At 34.3% G+C, this 20,188-nt stretch overlaps 1 protein-coding gene across 1 annotated transcript in view; it reads right to left on the bottom strand.

Moving 5' to 3' along the window:
- EYS (eyes shut homolog) overlaps window positions 1–20,188 on the bottom strand; it is a 701,217-nt gene that overhangs the window by 243,379 nt on the left and 437,650 nt on the right. Inside the window, exons 33-34 of the mRNA XM_058021581.1 lie at window positions 16,993–17,183; window positions 15,196–15,287 (exon numbers count right to left, since the gene is read on the bottom strand). Of these exons, the coding sequence (XP_057877564.1) occupies window positions 15,196–15,287; window positions 16,993–17,183 (283 nt within the window). The remainder of the gene's footprint in view (window positions 1–15,195; window positions 15,288–16,992; window positions 17,184–20,188) is intronic.

Raw genomic sequence — 20,188 nt, 5'->3', positions numbered from 1 at the left:
AGAAAGTGCAGAGGTACTACAATAATCTGTATTACTTATCTTCAAAAGTACCATTCCTAAGGCTGAAGTCAGTAATATTAGGCCCTGAAATTAATATATACATTCCCATTTCCCTCCCTCACTCACATACCCTCTTAAAAATGTTGCCATTAACAACATGCATAAAATGGCAACAACAAAGAGAAGGTACCAAGCAAACAATTTGGTTTCTTTCAATTCTTTTAAATGATGTAAAGGTCATTTGCATTCCAATAACCAGCTGGCAGCAATCTTTTTATCTTCATGTAAGAAAGCACAATAAGAAAATATCAGAACTAAACCATTCTCTCATGGGAGAATTTCTTTTAGCCTATCCTTCTCTCTGTACATGAAACAAATCAGAGTTCTATCAGTTCTATATTTAAAGCTATCCAAGTGTTTTTTGTAACATGAGTGCCACAAAAAATCTATGTGAAAACAGCAAATAAAAAAACCCCTAAAAAACCCAACCAAAAATCCACCAAAATCACAGACCAACAACTCATAGCTCTATAAAAGCAATTTGGGCAGGATGCAGTAGGTATTGTATGAATTCAGTTTATTTCTGACAATTCAAAAAACATTTGAAATTTCTTACAAAAAAGAGCATTAAAAGCTTTCTTAATTATATTCTGTCATATGGTAATATATGGATTCTCACACATAATTTCGTAAAGTCTTCTATGTGTTTTTAACAGACATAGTGGGGAGCTAACATTAGTAAAAATTGCAAACAGTTCTCTATGTTTTCCATGTAATTCTCTTCTGAGATAGATACTTTCAGAACAATGTGCAAACATGGTGATACATATTTACAGAAAGGCCTATAAATATTTGTGTATGTAACATGGCCTGTCCATCCTATGGCAAACAACTTCAGGTGAAGAATAAAAAATTTTGGTTTGTTGCTAAAATCACGAATGAAAAAGATAAATAAATTGGGGTTTTGATTCTGTGGACTGAAAACTAGTGTCTTAATGGATTGATTCAGGGGATTTTTTGTTCTCCCCTCAAATTTTTTTGACCTTGATAATAGCTAACATGAATGCAAAAAAGGAGCCAAATGTGTCTAGAATCAAGGAAAGAAATGTTTTTCCTACCATGTTTTTTGGATATTGTACGATGGCTGTATGTCTAAGAACACACACAAGGTTCTGTAACACACCATTTTCATTAATGCCTTACAAAGGGAGTTTGCTGATAATGTGTGTAACTGCCACAATCATTCTCTGTAGCTCTATTTGCAATGGTCAAGAAATTTTTACTGCTGTTTGAACCCAGTATGACATCTTGGATATATCATTCTACAGAAAAGAGCGGCAATGAGACTTCAAACAAAAAAAAAATGATTTTGCTCTTTCTGATAAAACGATATTGTAATCATGAATAAAAACGTAATAAAAATATAGCAGTATTTCAGAAATATTTAAAGTCAGACTTGTTTTAACGCAGTGCAATTCTTAAGATGGAGTGGAAGAGGGTCAGGAAGGAACTGTCAGGCTTTTCTTTTTAACTATTTGACAGATGTGCTAAGTGAAGTACAGCTGCTCAGACAATTTCTGCTGTTCTCTTAATTATTATTTCTTCTACATGTTTTCAGATGTTAACACTGAAACTAGTTACATGACCATGTATTTACTTCTATCACACAAACACCATATTGATGTTGTTCTTTCCATATTAGCTTTAGACATATTTTTTAGCTTGTCCTTAATAGCTTATATGATTGATATGTGAAAGTATTTTTGTGTCCATATATTAAAAGACTATTTTGAAAATAATTCCCAGTATTTGGTTTCAGAAAACAAGTTAATGCAATTCAAAGCATGAGCTGCCTTTGCCCTAAGCTTGTTAGAATGTCAGCCATGCACCTCTGATTGTGTTTGATTGAATCTAGCAGGGTCTGGCCAAATTAGAATAATGACTTTAAACCATTGTTTAGCATTTGCTGATGATACAATCACTGGGTCACATATGCACTCTATGAAATTTCCATCAGGCTTTTAAAATACTTTTTCGACAATCAGCACATCAGGTGCTTTAAAGGTCAAGTAAGACGACAGGGCTTTCTGCATAATTATAAATGTGGAAATGCATACAGCAACTCTCAAGCACTTTTGCTGGGTAAGCTACCAGTAATTGTGCCTCAGTCCAAGCCAGCAGTAATAGTTCACAGTTTCCTCATTTGTAACCACACAAATGTAGTGATTAAATACTGGCGTATTAATTATAACCTGAAGATGAATTCTGTCTAAACAGTACGAAACCCATTGCTCAATGCCTTGCAGGTTGGAACGACGGAAAGGTCAGACAATAATTTGATAACTATTGATATAACAGTCCCTAAACATGGCAACGTCTGGATGAAATCCAAGTCCTTTTACATAACGTCTTTACCTTCTGACATTTTTCAGTGATGATTAAAAGACATTTTTAGGATTATCATGAAATGGTAAAAAAGTAAGAAAAAAAGGGCAGAAGCAGAGGAGGGAAAGGGGGATGTTCAGAAAAAGTATTTTGTCAGTCATGCTGTGCAGCTTTGCTGGGAATAAAAATTCTTTTACCTTTTTTTCTGATAGAAAAGGAAAATCTTCTGTTCTAGAAACAAGATTGAAACTTTCACCTGTCTCTAGAAATTTCACTTGAATGTGGCCATGCTAAACAACAATAAATTATTCACTAATAACATTGAATTGTTTAGGTTGTAATATTAGCATTCTGTCTATTATACAAAAGCAACGAGATATTTAAAGCATCTATACCGAACATAAGTTGTGAACCACCAGAAGTAAAGAAGTTTTATTATAATATATCATAAAACAAATCATAATTCCCCAATTGTGCTGAAGACAATTTTTTAAACAAAGCTGAGAACATATTTCACTTTAATTATATTTAGTTATTATTTATAGATTTATTAGCTTAAAAAAAGATAACTTGTTTTTCACTCAGTAGTGGAGGTTTACATTTTCTGGTTTCATACACAAACTGTTCCTTGCAGTAGAATATTTATTTTTGTAAAATTTTGACAAAACAATAAACTTACTGTCACTACAATCAAGAGAAACTTTTTCTTAAGGCACATTTAAAAAGTTGCATCAATTTTTACCTAGCAATGGTTTTGAAATCTTTACAGCTTTTCAAAGGTGTTTGAGGCAACTTTAGGAATCGATCATCTGGACCCCTCTACTCAGAAAGTTTTGCAGGTTTCAGTGTTGGAGGTTTACAAAATCTGATTCAATAAAGCACTGAGCAACCTGTTCTGACCTTGGCTGGCCCTGCTTTGAGCAGGAGGTTGGGCTAAAGACGTCCTGAAGCCCTTTTTAGCCCAAAATACCCTACAATTCTACAAACCTGACACCTTTCTTCAGCAGAGAAAACCCCAGAAATTCCACACTAATAACAGTTACAGAATAAGGCAGAATCTCTTATTACCTGCAATAGATTTATCTAGATAGAATATATACCATTTCACTCACAGTCATTACATTTTCACTCTGCAGTAAAATGCATAATTTTACAATATACTCTCATCTGTTGTGCTGACTTTGCCCTACTGAGACACCAGGTAACACACATTTCCAAGTTGTAGATAAACCCATTATTCAACTTCTATTTATTCTCATTTCTCTGATAGCATATTTCCTGAGCTTGAAGCTGATTTCTTGATCTGGTCTTACATTTAACTGTCATTTAACTAAACAAATAAGAACAATGAAACTAATGATGCAAATTTCTCTAATAATACAACAAAGGAAGGAAATGAACTTTGTTTCATTTTCTAATAAATAAATAAATATAGTATCCCCTTTTCACAGAAATTACACTTACACTACTATGCTAAAGTCCACAAGTTGAGTTCAAATCCTGACATGGAATCATCCACATTTTTACAACGTCATCACTGTTTCTGTTACAGTTACTAAGGAAGTTAAACATTATCTTCAATTCTGAAACTTACAAAATTCACTGGTTAGTGCAATTCAGGAACCATTTCAAACTCACCTTACCAAACTTTTTTTACCATAAATTTTTTTGGTAAAAAAGATCTTAGACTTGCCAGTTGGTGTCAGTTCAGAGACAAGCCTTCAGATTTTAGTTTAATTTACTACTTTAGCTATAGCTAAAAAAAATCAACTATCTATGCCTCTGGCCCTTTCTGTCTTTGCAGTTTCCTGCTTCTGGTTTCTTGCTGCTCACAGCATATCAACCATAGATACTACTTACAGAAATTAAACTTAGAAAACTGTATGCACTTATTTAAAGCTGAGGGAGATGTGTCACTTAGGGAAAATCTTGGCTCAAATGAGAGTACTGTATTTAAGTATTCAGAGAGCAGGAAGTTTAGAGTTGGATTTAGACTTGGAATACTGCAATTTTAAGTGAATCTTACAGACTGTTTATAATAAAAAATAGTTACATTGTGGGAATTCATATTTACATCAGCTCTGCTGGCCAATGTTATTTCTGATCTCTATACCCTATCTGTGCTCTCCTTCATACAAGTTATATGTCTATGATATGTGGCCAAAGCAGCCACAGAACACTGAACCCACTTTTAGTATCCATAAGTATCTTCTGATGTTCCATAGAAAATATTACAGAACAAAGCCTGATGTATTGCTATTGGCCTGTTATTAGAGTCCTATTTTACTGGTTTCATGTCTCTGCCCCTGCAATAAGCTGCTTTAGAAGATAATGCAGAAAATTTTAATTCTTATAAGTGACACTAACAATCTCTTTTGAGATCCAAAGCAAAATAAAGTAGCTATGACAGAAACATTTCTAGCATTTTTAAAATTAAACAACCTGGGGAAGAAAATTTCACAATACATGACAGATTTGTCACTTGCATGATTCTAAATTTTTATGAGTGTCTGCTTTAAGGCAGAGTTCTGAGAATATGTAGAATGTGATTTATACACAAGATGTAGCATGACTAAGTAAGCTTTTGTTTTAAAGAGGCTGTAAAACAACAGTTTGTATCAAACTAATTGGTGGTATTAAATCACTATTAACTGTTATTAGGATCAATTTAGTATAATTAAATCCATTGCGTTCAATGATATCACAAGGAAAAGGCAGTTGCTTATTCTCTGTTGATCCATAAGAAGGTCGTGAAAAATAGCCAGTCTGGAAAATTAAAAAATATGTGCAACACCTTAAATTTCCATTTCATAATGAGTTTTGATTTCAATTAGGATTTTTTTTTTTACATTGCATTGATGCAAAATAAAATAAAATTACTTAGCTGAAAAAAAGTCCAATAAGTTTTAAACATTTTTTTAGTAGAAGACTTGATCAGTGCAAGGTAGAGTTTTTTTCCTGTACTCAGACAGATATGTAAGTAGAAAGTTTACTTTCACTATTCTTAATTTATGGAAACTAAATGCCCGATACAAAAAATATTAATGCCCAGTTTCTCTGACATAATTTCTAGGTTTGATCCATTTCCACTATTCCTTTCTCTGTGGAATCTTAGTTCTTGCTGAATGAATGAAGTAATTGCTGTAGTGACTTTAGAACAGCAAAAGGTATTCTGCCATGTCTGGCAAGGCAGGACCAAGATCTTTCCTACACAGCTCAAAAGGAATATCATCCTGTCCCATCAGCAGCACAACCCCATGATTGTTTGCTGGCAGAAATTGTTTCTGAAACAAAGTTACATTGATAATTTTAGAAGACAAACTTCAAGCTAACATTTTAAAGAAACTCTGAAGTTAGTGGAGGGCTGTGGGCTCCACCATCTACAGTAGATGTGGTGGAGCCTGGATAATCTCACTGGCACCTCATATAGTTAGAGGTGTGGTTTGAATGGCACCTTAGGCAAAGGACCCTATATGAGCCCTGGAAACATGGGTCAGCAGCCAAACAAAGAAATAAGAAGAATAAAGTGGTTTAAACATGGAAAAAACAACCAAGACTTTTGAGGTCAAAAGTGTCCCTTTAACATTCAGGCATTCTGAATTGTCTCCCTTTTGTTGGAGTAACTAATCCAAAAAGTCATAAACCCCCTCTTTAAGGATAGAATTTATTTAGCACATAAGATAACTAGATTCTTAAAAGATTTTTTTTAATAATGAAAACGTAGCAATAAGTATGATTAAATAAAATCCTTGAAAGCAAATTTATTCTCTAACTTGGAATAAATTTTCTACTAGATATAATTTGTCCTAAAAAAAATCTCCTTCTTTTGTCTGTCCTTCATCTGCTTTTTTTCAGGATTTTCTGTCTGCGCTGTTGCCGCAGACTCTCTGCAAGCTCCATCCTGCCCTTCAGGGAAAAAAAAAAAAGCTTATTTGCTTTCAGAAGAGGTGCAGTCTCTCTGCCTCCAGATAACTCTGACTGAAAGGGATTCATGTGGGATAAAGTAGACAGCCAGCTTCCTTCTTGCTACGTAGGAGTTAGTGTACAGAATTCACACAGCACTGTCTCAGTAAACAAGGCTGCCACACTGCCTGTCCTGCTCTTTGCATATCCTGCTCTGTTCAGAGGAGAAAAGGATTGCTTGCATCGTCTTTCAAATACTCATGCTGCCTCATATCTGCTGCAGTACAATGACTTTTAAAAAAATGTATGTCTTCAGGTTTCTGGATGCAATTTGCAGTGCCTATCAGCATTTTTCTCCCACTACAGAACCATCTAATTATTTTCATTTCTCCATTTTCTGAACATGTCTCAAATAACAGAGCAGTGAAAGGGTACATAGCAGACAAAAATATCTTTGTGGTGAGAGTGAATTACACCTCTTACATGTCTGCACTGCTGGCTCAGTCCTGAGCATTACCTCAATACCTGAGACATCAGGTTAGCAGGGTCAGAAGGGAATCTTTATCCACCTTTTATTTTCAGCTTTTTACTGAAGCACTGGCTGGGGTTTGCCAGACAGAATAATCTGTATACATAAACTGCCCACCAAAGCTGTGGGTTTAGGAAGAGGTGATCACGGTAAAGTGTATCTTAGGAAAATATTTAATAGAACGGCTTGATTTAAATGAAGTCTATGTTTTTCATAGACTTCAAACAAAATATTGATCATTCAAGATATAGAAGTGGTCAAACTACTGGTCCTTTGGTGGCCAAATAATGTTCCCTTCTGGCCTGAAAATTTAAACCCAAGAAATTTTAGAAATTTTAACTTAGATAAAAACGGTAGCTTATTTTACTTTATGCTGCTATGTTTAAATCATGATATACTTTCATCCACAGAGAGAAAAGAAGTTCTATAAATATTTTTTAAAACCTACATTGTTTTTTCTCCATTAAGCTTGTTTATGGTAGCTAGTATATTTACTCCTTATTAATATGCACCAATTGTATAAAATATGTTGATATCATATGTGAAAACCTGAGTTCTTAAAATCACTTTGATTACAAAATCAAAGTCCGCAGCACATTTAAGTGTATAAAAGGAAATACTAGATTGTGTGCATTATATATATTATGTCTGCTTTTCCTAAAACCAAAATCCATTCAGAAATAGGATACTGGTACATTCAATTACTTTTTATAAGGAAAAAATATTTATAATATATTGAAAAACTCAGATGATAATATTATTACTTTATTTTAAAAAATAGCAATTTGAATTATTCCGGTAAGAAAATTTTGAATGTTCTGTGAAATTAATAATGCGAACAATAGAGTTAAGAACTATTGTATAGATCACATGGGATAGAACAGGATTTCAATACTCTTAAACAGACAACAGCTAAAGACATGTCCTGAGGTAAAGCCTCCAGCAAATACATAAATTGTTTAGACAATATTTCTAACAGATATGGCACTTGGTGATATGCAGCAGTCAGTAAGAGAGGCAAGTTGTTTCTTTGCTTTTTGTGATAAAGATAGACAAAGAAAGGCAATTTCTAGTATTGAAAAAAAAATTTCTGAATCTAAAATAAAAATATACTTTTGTTTTTCACAATAAAGACACTTCAAAGAACAGTACAACCATTAGTGTTGTTGTGGTACAGTAGGTTCTACTATTGAAGCTTAAGATATTCTCCTAAAAAAAAATAGTTCAGCCTTACTGGTATTTTAGAAATCTCTGGGATTAATAGAACATGACTGCAGTGATACTCTGTATTTGAAACTTATTTCTGGTATTTGTGCACAAAAATGATATTAAGCTACAGAAATCTATTCTTATTCACAGAGGAAACTGGGTAAGTATAAATTCATGGATGGTCTCTTTCCTTAATAATTGTTCAGCAGCAGCTATAATAAATGCATTCTCCTATTCAACCTATGTAGAGATCAGTTTTCTTATCTGTGTTTTTTAGTGAGATGCTGTTGCTGCTCTCTAGCATCTACAGAGTCATTATTTCCACTGTGTTTTGAATCATTAAAAAGGGAGAACTATCACAGAATAATACAATAATTAAGGTTGGAAAAGACCTCTAAGGTCACCAGTCAAACCACTAACCTAATATTGCAAAGTTCATCACTAAACCATGTCCCTAACTGCAACCTCTAAATTTAAAAAACAAATACTTCCAGTGAAGGTCACACTTTGGGCAGCCTTTTCCAATGCTTAACAACCAATACTGTAATGAAATTTTTCCTAATATCCAACCTAAACTTCCCCTCGTGCAACTTGAGGCCAGTTCCTCTCATCTTGTTACCTGGAAGAAGGTACTGACCTCCACTTGGCCACAACCTCCTTTCAGGTATCTATAGAGAGCAACATGCTGTCTCCTCAACCTCATTTTCTTCCAGCTGAACAACCCCAGCTCCCAAATAGAAAGATACATTAAAGAAGGTTTAAGTTATAAAGTATTAATGAGATAAAGTAAAAAAAAAAAAAAAATTAGTTACAAGAGGGAATATTATTGGCTTATTTCCTCCTCTACTAATCTGTGAAAGGATTAAAATCAAATTAACTCTCTCTAAATGTACTGTGCACATTACCAAAATGAATTGGAAAACACGTATGTTCCAACTAGAAAGATTTCAGAACTTTTCCTCTATTTAGTGTTTTCTGATTCTTATTTGGCTTCAGTTTCACAGTTCATAAATCACAATCTCCTTTGATTCTGTTGCTTCAATCCAGCATTACCATTTCTGTGGCACTCTTATGCTCTGCCAGCAGGCAGTAATAGTGTCACCATGTAATAGAAATCTTCAGCCCCAGAAATTGTCCACCTTTTGAGCTACTTGTGCCAATAGTCAACCTATGCTGTTAAAATTTAGTATCTTTTTCCTTTCACAAGTATTAAATAATACCCTTTTTGGGGATATTGTTCATTTTTCCTGCTCATCTGTGTGATAGTTACCATATCTATTCAACGTTAAATTTCTTTATCTTTGTCCAAAATCCCCAAACCAAAATGAAAAAAGAATCCTTACAATTTTCTTCACACTTCATGATCAACTCATTCCTATTTTCCACTTTACAAATCCAGGTCTTGACATCAGTACCAATATTTCCAATGTTTTAATTATTTTAATTCCCCATTAAATGAAAATGCCCGCATTTCTAAACTATATTCTCAAACCCATTTGTTTTCAGTGTCTTGGCATCTCTGCAATGTATATTGGACATTAAGTAGCAGATATAAACTACTTAGGATTTACATACAGTGAATTTAAGAAAATACAAATGTCATTCTATTACCAGTGTTAACACATCATAAATAAATTGAACTAAGCAAAAAAAACCCCTGTACTTTATCCAAGTAAGCTCCACTGATTTGGGAAAAGTTTCAGACCATATAAAAATTAGAAATTATTAGGTAAGTCAGCACATGTACTTCATTCACCCTTAGTTTTACACTAGGCACTTAGGAGGGACTGAAAAAAAAGACCAACATAACCATGGCTAAGAAGTTTGTGAGGACCCTGTCAATGGCCAGTTTAGAGGTCCAGCAACTTCCTAAATCTTTTGTATTGGTAACATACAAAACAGGCTAAACCCTGATGGATCTAAGTACTTAAACTTCTTGCTGCTGATGCAAGTCCATTGACAGCTTTCTTGGGAGACAAGAAGAAAATTAAAAGACCCTGAAGCTATTTTATATCAAGAATATATTTCTCACTTTTCATAAATATTGAATACAGCATTTCATAAATATTGAATACAGATCTCCAACTAAACAGCAGAAATTGGTAATAATATCTTTTGACCTACACTGCTTCTTGAGGATATGGACCATTAAGCATGTTTTCAACAAGTATATGACATTTACATGGTACATGAAACAACAGATGAGTGACTTCTTCACCCATATGCTGTCATGCTAAAAAATGAAGGTCAAAATTCTGCACCTTTGCAATAAAATAAAAACAGGAATTTACAATAAAAGAAATAAAAAGAACCAAAAAAAAAAAAAAATGAAACAAAAAAAAAACCCAAAAAAACAGAGAAGCGTCTGCAGGATTTGCTACCCACTTTATCTATCATATGCTTATCTTACCTGCCTAAAAGCCCTAGGGAAAATATGAGGTTTGTAGCATGTTGTGAAGGATAATAAATACAGGATACTTTGCACCATATGGATTATCTCAGACCCTCATAAAAACCTGTCAAAACCAAGCAATATAAAAGCTCCTGAATGAGCATATGTTGCATTTTGGCATGATTATAAAGATCTTTTTCTGACTAAAGGAATCAGAAAACTTTTACATCTCAAAAGCAAGACAATCAATCACTATAAGTCCTATAGGTTACTAGTGCAAAACTCAAATTAAAAACAATAGGAGTTAAAGTAGAGGAATAAAACATTCTTTGAAAAGCAGATTTTACAGTCAGTTTATAATGGAGCACAACACCAGATTATAATCCAAAATATCTCAGACAATTAAAAAAAATTCAAACACGATAGACTCACATTAAAGAATGAAGTTGTATTCATGACATCTATTGCATAATAAATTTATAAATGGAAAAATTTGCTAAAGCAATTGAAAATAATAATCTGAGACTTCAATTATATAAAAATACTTTTTACATAATTGAGGAAACTATTTGTATCAGTACTGAAATGGAGAGTACTGGGGCAAGAAAAGGCAAATTTCTAATATTGCTGCTGCAGTTTGGTTTGCTTCTGCAATACATATTATTTTATCAACTTGTTTTGATGACAAAGATTGAAGAAGAAAAAGCTTAAAGCAGTTAATGGAGGCAGTTCTATGAAGGCTGGAATGAGAAGATTGTGGCCGAGTATCCCATGCATTGCCAGTAAGAAAATTGTATCTACACTACAAAACCAAACATGTAAACCTTCCAGTGCTTGAGTCTAACATTTTCTTCTCTTCACAATATCCTGCAGTAATCCAATCCCTGTGGGATATTGCCCATATCCATTTTTCACAGTAGCTCACTCACTTCCCTGGTAACACTCAAGAAAACCAAAACAATAGTCAGAAATGTGAGTTGAAACAGCTGCAATGAAGTTTCATTAACAGGCTTAGTACAAAACCACAGTAGTTTACACATGAAATGGAACTTTCAGGCACTGCTCTGAGGCAAACCTTGGCAACGTTGGTTTTAGCAGCCAATTCTAGATTAGAGTAATCTGATGCAAAAAGTTACATTCTAACCCAAATTATCCACAATATCCCAGATTTTGAAGCAAATACAGTCGTTACATTGTACCAAATTTATTAAATTATTACAGTTTTTGTAGTCACAATATTCCATCATCAGGAAAAATGTTCTTCAGCAATGCTGCTACTTTTCTTTCAGCACGAATATCATGATGAACCATGAGAACTGCATAAAGGACATTGTTTGACAGCAATATGCACGTTTTTTTGCAAACATTAGCCAGTGTGTCATTTATTTTATTTTTGTGAGGAATTATTTCTGTGGGAAAAAGGAAGCAGTAAAATGTTCTCCTGTAAGGAGAAAAGGAAGATACTATCACTATCTAATTTTCACTGTACTTAAACTTGTATTTAACAGCAGTCACTACTTTAAAGTCTACTTTCATTTAATATGATATTGTAGAGGCATCACACTCTTTGAAGAAGGCTTATCTTCAGTAGCTGAAATGCACTGCTTTTCCTTAATTGAAAAGACAAAATCCTTTCCATCACAGGACTACATCAAAAGAGCTCCAAAAAATTAAGATAACATTAAATAATTAAAATTAGCATTTTCTTTCAAAAAAAGTTATTTTTATTATCTAAAATATCTGTTCACAATGCTTAACATATGCACAACAAAGAAAATCCTGTGTGCATACCCACGATGTTACAATATGTAGTATCTCCTACATTCCCATTTAACTTCACCGGTTTCCCAGATACCATTGTTCAAAACTTAACATATTTATCTCACTGAAAATCAGTTCTGAGAAGATTAAATATTTGCAAGCCTCTAGAAAGTTGTTGAATAAGTTACAGAAATTTTTCACCAAAGTTATTTTAAGTTTTCTTATGCTGTATTACACTGCAGTTGATTAAATGAAATGTTAACTTTATAAAACAATTAACTCATATTTGAAGACTGACTCTATCAAACTTAATTGTCAACAATATATATTTAATTGTCAATATAGGAAAAAATGTAAAGCATATATATACAGGATATATACTTTATAATTAATTCAAGCACATGTGAAAATGCATGAGATGACAGTGAGAAGCAACTCCAAATCTTCCTGACATCTACATTGCTGATATTCTGAATCTTAGAATCATAGAATCACAGAGTTTAGGTTGGAAAAGATCTTTAAAGCCATCAATCTCCACTGTTAAACCAGCACTGCCTAGTCCATCCAACACTAAACCCGAGCTCTAACTGCCATGTCTACATGATTTTTATATATCTCCAGTGATGGTGACACAGACACTTCCCTATACATCCTCTTTCAGTGTTTTACAACCCTTTCTGTGAAGATTTTTTTCCAAATATCCAACCTAAACCTCCTCTGGTGCAACTTGAGGCCATTTCCTCTTGTCTGATTTCTTGTTAGTCAGGGGAAGAGACTGACGCCTACCTCACTATAGACTCCTTTCAGGGAGTGGTAGGGGGGCCATAAGGTCTCCTTTCAGCCTCTTCTTCTCCCAGCTCCCTCAGTCACTTCTCACAAGCCTCACACAATTGGCCTTGACCCATTGATTCAGCCTGCCCAGATCCTTCTGCAGAGCTTTCTTGCCCTCCAGTGAACCAACACTCGCACACAACTTGGTGTCATCTGCAGAATGCCATCTTAAAACAACTACTTCCAGAACTATTTCCACTCTTCTGAAGTGAGTAGAATGATGAATTATTAATTGCTCTGTAACTAGCCTGAGTCTCATAAATGGTATGCATGCCTTCTTTTTCAGCAGGAGAAATAAGTGTGGCCCATTTCCTGAGCTGTCCTGAAATAATTTCCTGCAAATGAAAGAAAGTTCCTTTCTTTTTTATGCTCAAAAGGAAAAGCAAAATATAGAAATTAGGTTGGCTTTCTTTTGTCATGGGCTATCATCATATCACAGGGCTGATTTAGAGACTCAAGCTTTTTTCTGCTTGATGGAGTAGGGGGAAAATGCATGGAATAAGTGCATTCCCATAATGGTAATTAGTGGATCTCTGAGGGATGACAGTGACATCACAGTTTGAATTCTTCAGTGCCAGGGGAAAGGCACTGTAGAGAGTTACTGAGGGTTCAGGTATTCATACTTTTGCTATTTTCAGGATCTTAAATCTTTCTTAAAATGAGTAACAAAGGAATAACAATTGAATTATAATGGATTTCAACTATCTAGGTAACAAAAAATTTTATGTCTCCACTTATGCCCTTTCTCTGTCACTTGGGATATGTCTTCTTTGGGATCCTCTCTTACTTGTATTTAATGGGCTTGCCGAGTACTTGAGTATTTAGTCTCTATTCATATAGAAGCTGCTTAGTAATTTTATCATCTTTGTTCTCTAAAAACTATTTTCCAATTTAATTTCTGTATCTTGGTATGGAGAGGGAGTCATAACCAGGAAATAAACAGAACTCCGTATGTTATTAGATTTTAGAGAATCTCACTTTTATCAGTGCCATCGAGATACTGTGTTCTATTTCTTCCTGGTCATGGAGGAGCTTACGCTTGCTTTAGCTTCCATTAGCATGGCTTGGTTTATGCTGCTCCTTTTTGGGTGATAAGCACAACCACAGTGGATTACTGGCTTTTGCTCCTTGCATTAATTTGTGTGTGTTACTGAGCAGTCCTAGCCATGAGTGTGGTTTAACTTGCTGGAAAAAAATTTATGACAGCAATGGTAACTGAAATGCAGAAACAAACTTTGGTTCTCCTCACTGAGTATTCAGTGCCACATCTGAGACAGCAGGATGGATACACACTCCACCATATTTCCCATGGAAGGAAAGGGAGACAGTCTTGCCCTGCAAAAGTTCTTCATTTAACAATATTTGTACAGATATAGCTATAAAAGGTCTATTCCAGTGAAAGGTTTGTATTCCTTCTGCACTCCTCCACAAACTTTTTAAGGACTAACTTACTCCTGAGAGACAAGCAGACAGTAAGCTTGCTTTCTTCTTGCTGGACAAGAAGGCTGGACCATTTTTAAGCTGCCTAATAGGAACTAGGCACTCAGAGAGCACACTAGGTGCCTAACTTTCCTATAAAGTGAACCCAAAACTTTCACTTCCAAGGCTGTGGATTCTACGATCACAGATATTTGGTCATTAGATACATATATGCACAAACACTAAGGAAAGCCTACTACCTACCCATTTTTCCCACCTCATTTTCTTTTCATTTTATTCTCCTTCAGTTGCACGTATTGCTACTTTTATAGGAATAATATATCCTATTACGAGTTGCAAGTCAGCGACAGCAATGAAAGTCATGGTGCTGCTTCTGCCTATCTATTTATTTTCCAGTATTTTTCTATAAATCACACTCTCATTGTTGGAAATTCAACTATTTCCTGGACTGAGTAGCTTGGATTTACTGTGCAGCATCTTCCCTGACTGAATGTTTATGTTTGCTACAGTAAATTACTTCAAAAAGAATACATTTATTTCCACTAAGCACATCAGGGATGTGATGAGCACTGTCCAACTGTAGATTTAAACATTCTTTCCAAGGATGTGTTTTGGCCCAGACTACCATAACATAATTTTACAGTATGTGTTGAGGTATCATAGTTAATCAGATATAATATCTGTGGGATTTACTAATGGTCCAAACTATGTGATCTTTGATAAAAACAGAAAACAGTAAACTTACCTAATTTGCACACTGTACCAGTATCCATCGTCCACTCTAGCAGTAGTAGTGATGTTTTTGATTTCTGCTGCGTCATCACATAAATACTGGTACTAAAGAATGGGAAAAGGTTTTAATAACATTATTTCCAATAATTAAACAGTTTCAGGCATTGAAACTTGAATTTTAAAATGATAAATGGTTTAAAAAAAAAACGTGAAGGATGTCATGCGTATCAAGAAAAATAAATGTTTCATTGAAAGTTCCGGATAAGGAGGCCTATTGTACCAGAAATATGCAAGTACACATATATGCTTCCTAATCTGCATGAAAATGCTTTAATCTTTGTGTATTGTACAATCAGATATTATGGGTCTGATTTCCAAAGAAGTCAACCATCTGCAACCCATCTGAAATTAACACTGGCCATGGGTGAATTTTACTTAACATTTTATGGCTTCCTTACACTTCCAAACATGTAATGTAGCGTGCAGGCTTGAGCATTTTGGAGCACCATTTAATTTCCTATACTAATGCGAACAAGCACTTGATTTCATGGTTTGTCTACTTGTAATTGTAGCTTGATTGTGAGCTTAGAACCATTTGTTCATTGGGCTTTAAATCCACATTTAATTGACCAGCTTTGTGAATGATTAAGTGAATTCAATTAGTTTTAACATGGCACACTGGGATCTCTGAATAGATTTGTGTCAATTAAAGTACTTTCATATTTTATGGTGCTTATGATATGTTAGAAAAATATTTTTCCGCATCATTACTTTACCATGAATACAAGTAAGATGAACTTAAAGCCATCACCATTTTCTAAACATTGGATAACTTCCTGCCCGTGACTAATCTCACCTTTTTTTTTCTGGACAAAGTCACATTATAGTAAAAGACAAAAAAATCACAACATAACAAAAGGAGTAAAAGGTAATTTTCTTCTTTTCTATTTCTCTTCAGTTTATATATCAGTTTAGTATGGTCATGGTCTTAAAACATGAAGGCAAATATAATACAAAATGCTGTTTCTATCAGACATTTCACAGTTCTTACAAAAGAATATATTACAGGTACTTTGGGAAACTTTCAGCAGGAAAATGGGAGGCAAGTCATGAGAAAGGTAACTTTTCTTTTAATATCCTTTTATAGCCTCTTTAGTATCTGCCTATCTCTTAAAAAAGCTCTAGTATTACCTCTTTCTCTGAAAAGATGGAATAATTTGTGGAAGGTAAAGATATACCACAATAAACACTTTACTCTTTATAAACAAATATATTCCTTATTACTCTGTCCACGAGAGCCAAATAATTGCTTTTTTCCTGATCCTGTGGAACTGAGATCTAAATAATAGATGGAGTGAAAGATTTCTATGTATAGATAAATGGTAAAAACATACACTCTATTCTCTAACATAATAAATTTTTCTCTGACAATTCATTCAATTTCTATGTCTATGCCTAAGTCAAAAGCCTTCCTTATGACAATTATTATGAAGTTCCATGTGAGGAATTTCAGTTACTTTAGGTATAAAATAAGATAACTTAATTTGTACAGCATGTAAAGATAAAACGTACATTTTTTGGTTTTGTGTTTTAATGCATACTCTTGTGAGTCGTATTGACTATATTAGCCAAGAAATGGACAAAACAGAGAGCAAGTTTAACAACTATCTTCCTTAAAATACTGAAGATGTCAAGAATCTCCATAGCTTTATTTACTATCTTCTACAGTAAGAAAATTGAAAAATACTAACAGTTTTACAGATTCAACTTTTATTTACTTTTCCTTCAGTGGGAGATTTTGATGCCTTACCTGCAAGGTACCATTATTGATGACAAGTCGAATTAGAAAATGTTGAATTGTTTCTGGGCTCTGTTCAATATTTAGAAGAAGTCCATGAGGATCATAGGTCCTAAATTCCAGGTGGATGAAATTCTGCATGTTCAAATGTAAGCCTTGAAATTCCAGGTAAGAATCACCATAGTAGCGAGCATAACTAAAATCTGTGAATAGAATTTTGAGACAGGTAAGAATATAAAGATATTTTTCTTCTTCACACACTGCTCTCTTATTCTGGTAGCGGTAGCAAAGATACAGCATAATTGTTTACATCTTTCAAGGATTCATAAATGAATCTGAAAAATGATATTGGTTTTCTTCTGTCAAAGGTTAACACAGAGTTTATAAAACTAGAAAAAAGGTTTTTGTCAAATTATATTAAGAAAGCATATAGATCAATACCTGAAAGACTAGGCTACAAAGATGAAAGAATTGGTACGTATCTAGCAGCTTTGGCTCGACATTTTCTTCAAAGTTAGGTGTTTTCATCAAACCCAGATGCAAGAACGAATGGGTTTGAAGTCTCTACAGAAACCATGCAATATCTAAATGGAGGAAGACATTCTACAAACTAATTATGAAGTTGGCATCTTAATATATCAAATATTTTCTGGTGCTAGGGTGAAAGATGAAAATTTTCCTTGGGTTTACATCCATCTTGTCTCATTTATCTATGAACCTCAAAGCATTCAGCACCCCATGCAATACCTGGCAAGGGCAGATGTAACACTTTTTAAAATAGAAAAGGTATGTGAATATATGGGTTCAAGCCCAGCAGGTGACACTTAAAAGGGGCTTCTTTGTATTTTTTATTTCTTCCTGTCCCCTTCTTTCTTCTCATATTTCCTTTCCCCATTCCTTTCCTCTATGTTTTCTGCTCCCTTCCCTTCCCTTCCCTCTTCCCTCCCTTTTCTCTCCTCTCCATTCACTGCTCACTTTCCCCCATTTTTTCCTCTTCTTTTTCTTTCTCTTATGGTGTGATTACAAGGGAAGAGACATGCACATAGGCACCTATTCATACACAGCTGCAATCTTGCACTTTGTTTTTTTCATTTGCCAGTATTTAAATTGAGATCACTACACTTGTCTGCTTGTAAAGACTAAAAAATATGGGTTCTCTTCCATACTTGTAACATGAGGAGTTAAGTATTGCAATTTTTGTAGAAGCAGGTATATATGCTTTAGTCTCACAGCACACAATTATTAGTTTGATCAGCTTCATGAGACTGATAAAAATTTAAAGAAATATTAACAATTCAGCCATCTTGTGAAAAATGTTGGCGCAACACTATCAACCTGTATACAATACACAACACATAAGTGAATGATTCCATTTCCCTTTGGTCAAATTTCACTCAATCAATTTTACAGGGGTTTAGGATATCTTTGAAGGTCACAGATCTCTTTTTACTTTCCAAAATAGGTAAAATTTTAATCTCTTGGACAACAACACCAATAGCAAATGCCTCGCTATATATGATTAAATTCTGAACAAAAATGATACTGGGATAAAACAAAAACTGTTGATGCTGAACTTTCATGTTTCACTGTAAGGGTATGCTGAATTTTATCTTTTCATGACTTTGCATAAACCTATTTACAAAGTTCAAGTGACTGTGGTCAAATCTCAAGCTAAGCTCTTAAGAAATTCTCAGTACTATATAAGTATCACCAACATATGCATACATACAACATAGAATAACATAGACCAAAAAATTCCAAGAAATACCAATCAATAACCAGTGCTGCAATAAAAGAGATTTTACAATTTTAAGTGTATTTAATCCTTAAAAACTCTTCTTTGAACTATAAGCCTGCAGGTGTAAATTTCAGAAAATTAAATTAAAAAGAAAGGCACAGAAAGCTTTTTACATTTTATAGATAGGGCAATTTCTCAAATAAAAGGCTTTTGAGAATTATTGCCAATCCCTAACCCTTGTCTGTTTTCCATCCTGAGCAAGCCACTGAGCTCTAAATCTTTCTCTCATTCTGCTTGCCCTGAATTGCCCCTGAATAGATTTTGCTTATCCCAAGGAACCACTCAGTTATCCCCACACCCCTGAAAGTCTGATATCTAACCATCTCTTTTTCTTGATCCATGTAGGAGATCAGCTTGGCTAACAGCCAGCAAAGTTGTACACAACATCCCCTTCCTGCAGTCCTAAATCCTTCTGCTACCTTCCCAATATTTTGGAGGTGGGTTGTTTTTATTGCTGGGTTGTTTTTCTCTCCCACATTGCTCAGCGTATAATAAAGCTGACATGTGAGAAAGGTCAAAACTATGTCAGCTCTCCAGAGATTTGCTAACAGAAGGAATTTGAGATTCCAGATCTCACAGAAGAGTAAAATCTGTAATCATGAGGAGAAAAAAAAAAGAAAAAAAAGGTAGTTGCGGGAAGAGTTTATTCGCGATTCCTGAAACTGTAATTTAACTCTGATAACTGAGGTCAGACTGAATTATATACTAAAATTCAAGGAAAACCCAAACAAGCACAAGCTAGTGGCATCTACCTTTAGATTTCTCTGTGTAATTGTAGCAAGTGCACAGAGCACTACAGACAAAACTTGCAACTTTATTCTGACCAACATCCATTTATTTTTATCTTCATATGGCAGCACGTGATGAAGCCTTGCAAGACAATACACTCCATGCCTATTCCACGGATTTGAGGCCAGTTTGGCTTCTTCTGGGAAATACATTCATGCTGCTAAACAGATAACTTCTTAAACAAATCATCTGCAGTAAAATTACTGCAATTGCTCTAGTCTACAAATATGGAAAGAATTAATGAGAGAAAGCACTGAAGAATATTTAGCAGGCTCTGGGTTTCTGTAAAATCCATAAAAATACTACTTCAATAACAAACAGGCTACATACCTTCCCACAACAGCTATTAACATAAACTGCTGGTGTGGTTTCAGATTCTCACATTGTTTGTAACAGTACTCAATTTCTTTTTATAGAACATAAGCTTTGTTTATAATCCTTCTATTGCACTTAGATGCAGTTTTTTCATTTGACCTCTGGAGCTGGCATCCTAGATTGCTTTTTGTCCTAATGGAGAAGACTCATCCCCCAAGCCTTTAGAATGAAAAAAAAGAAAAATTGAAACCGTATCTTATCTTTCCCTAGGAATGCCAAAGACTTGCTTTCCTAAGAAACAGACAA

The sequence above is a fragment of the Melospiza georgiana genome, chromosome 3 (genome assembly GCF_028018845.1).
Source record: "Melospiza georgiana isolate bMelGeo1 chromosome 3, bMelGeo1.pri, whole genome shotgun sequence".
In the NCBI taxonomy this organism is placed as follows: domain Eukaryota; kingdom Metazoa; phylum Chordata; class Aves; order Passeriformes; family Passerellidae; genus Melospiza; species Melospiza georgiana.
Note: the sequence above shows the minus strand (reverse complement) of the source record. Positions and strands in the feature narration are given on the sequence as shown.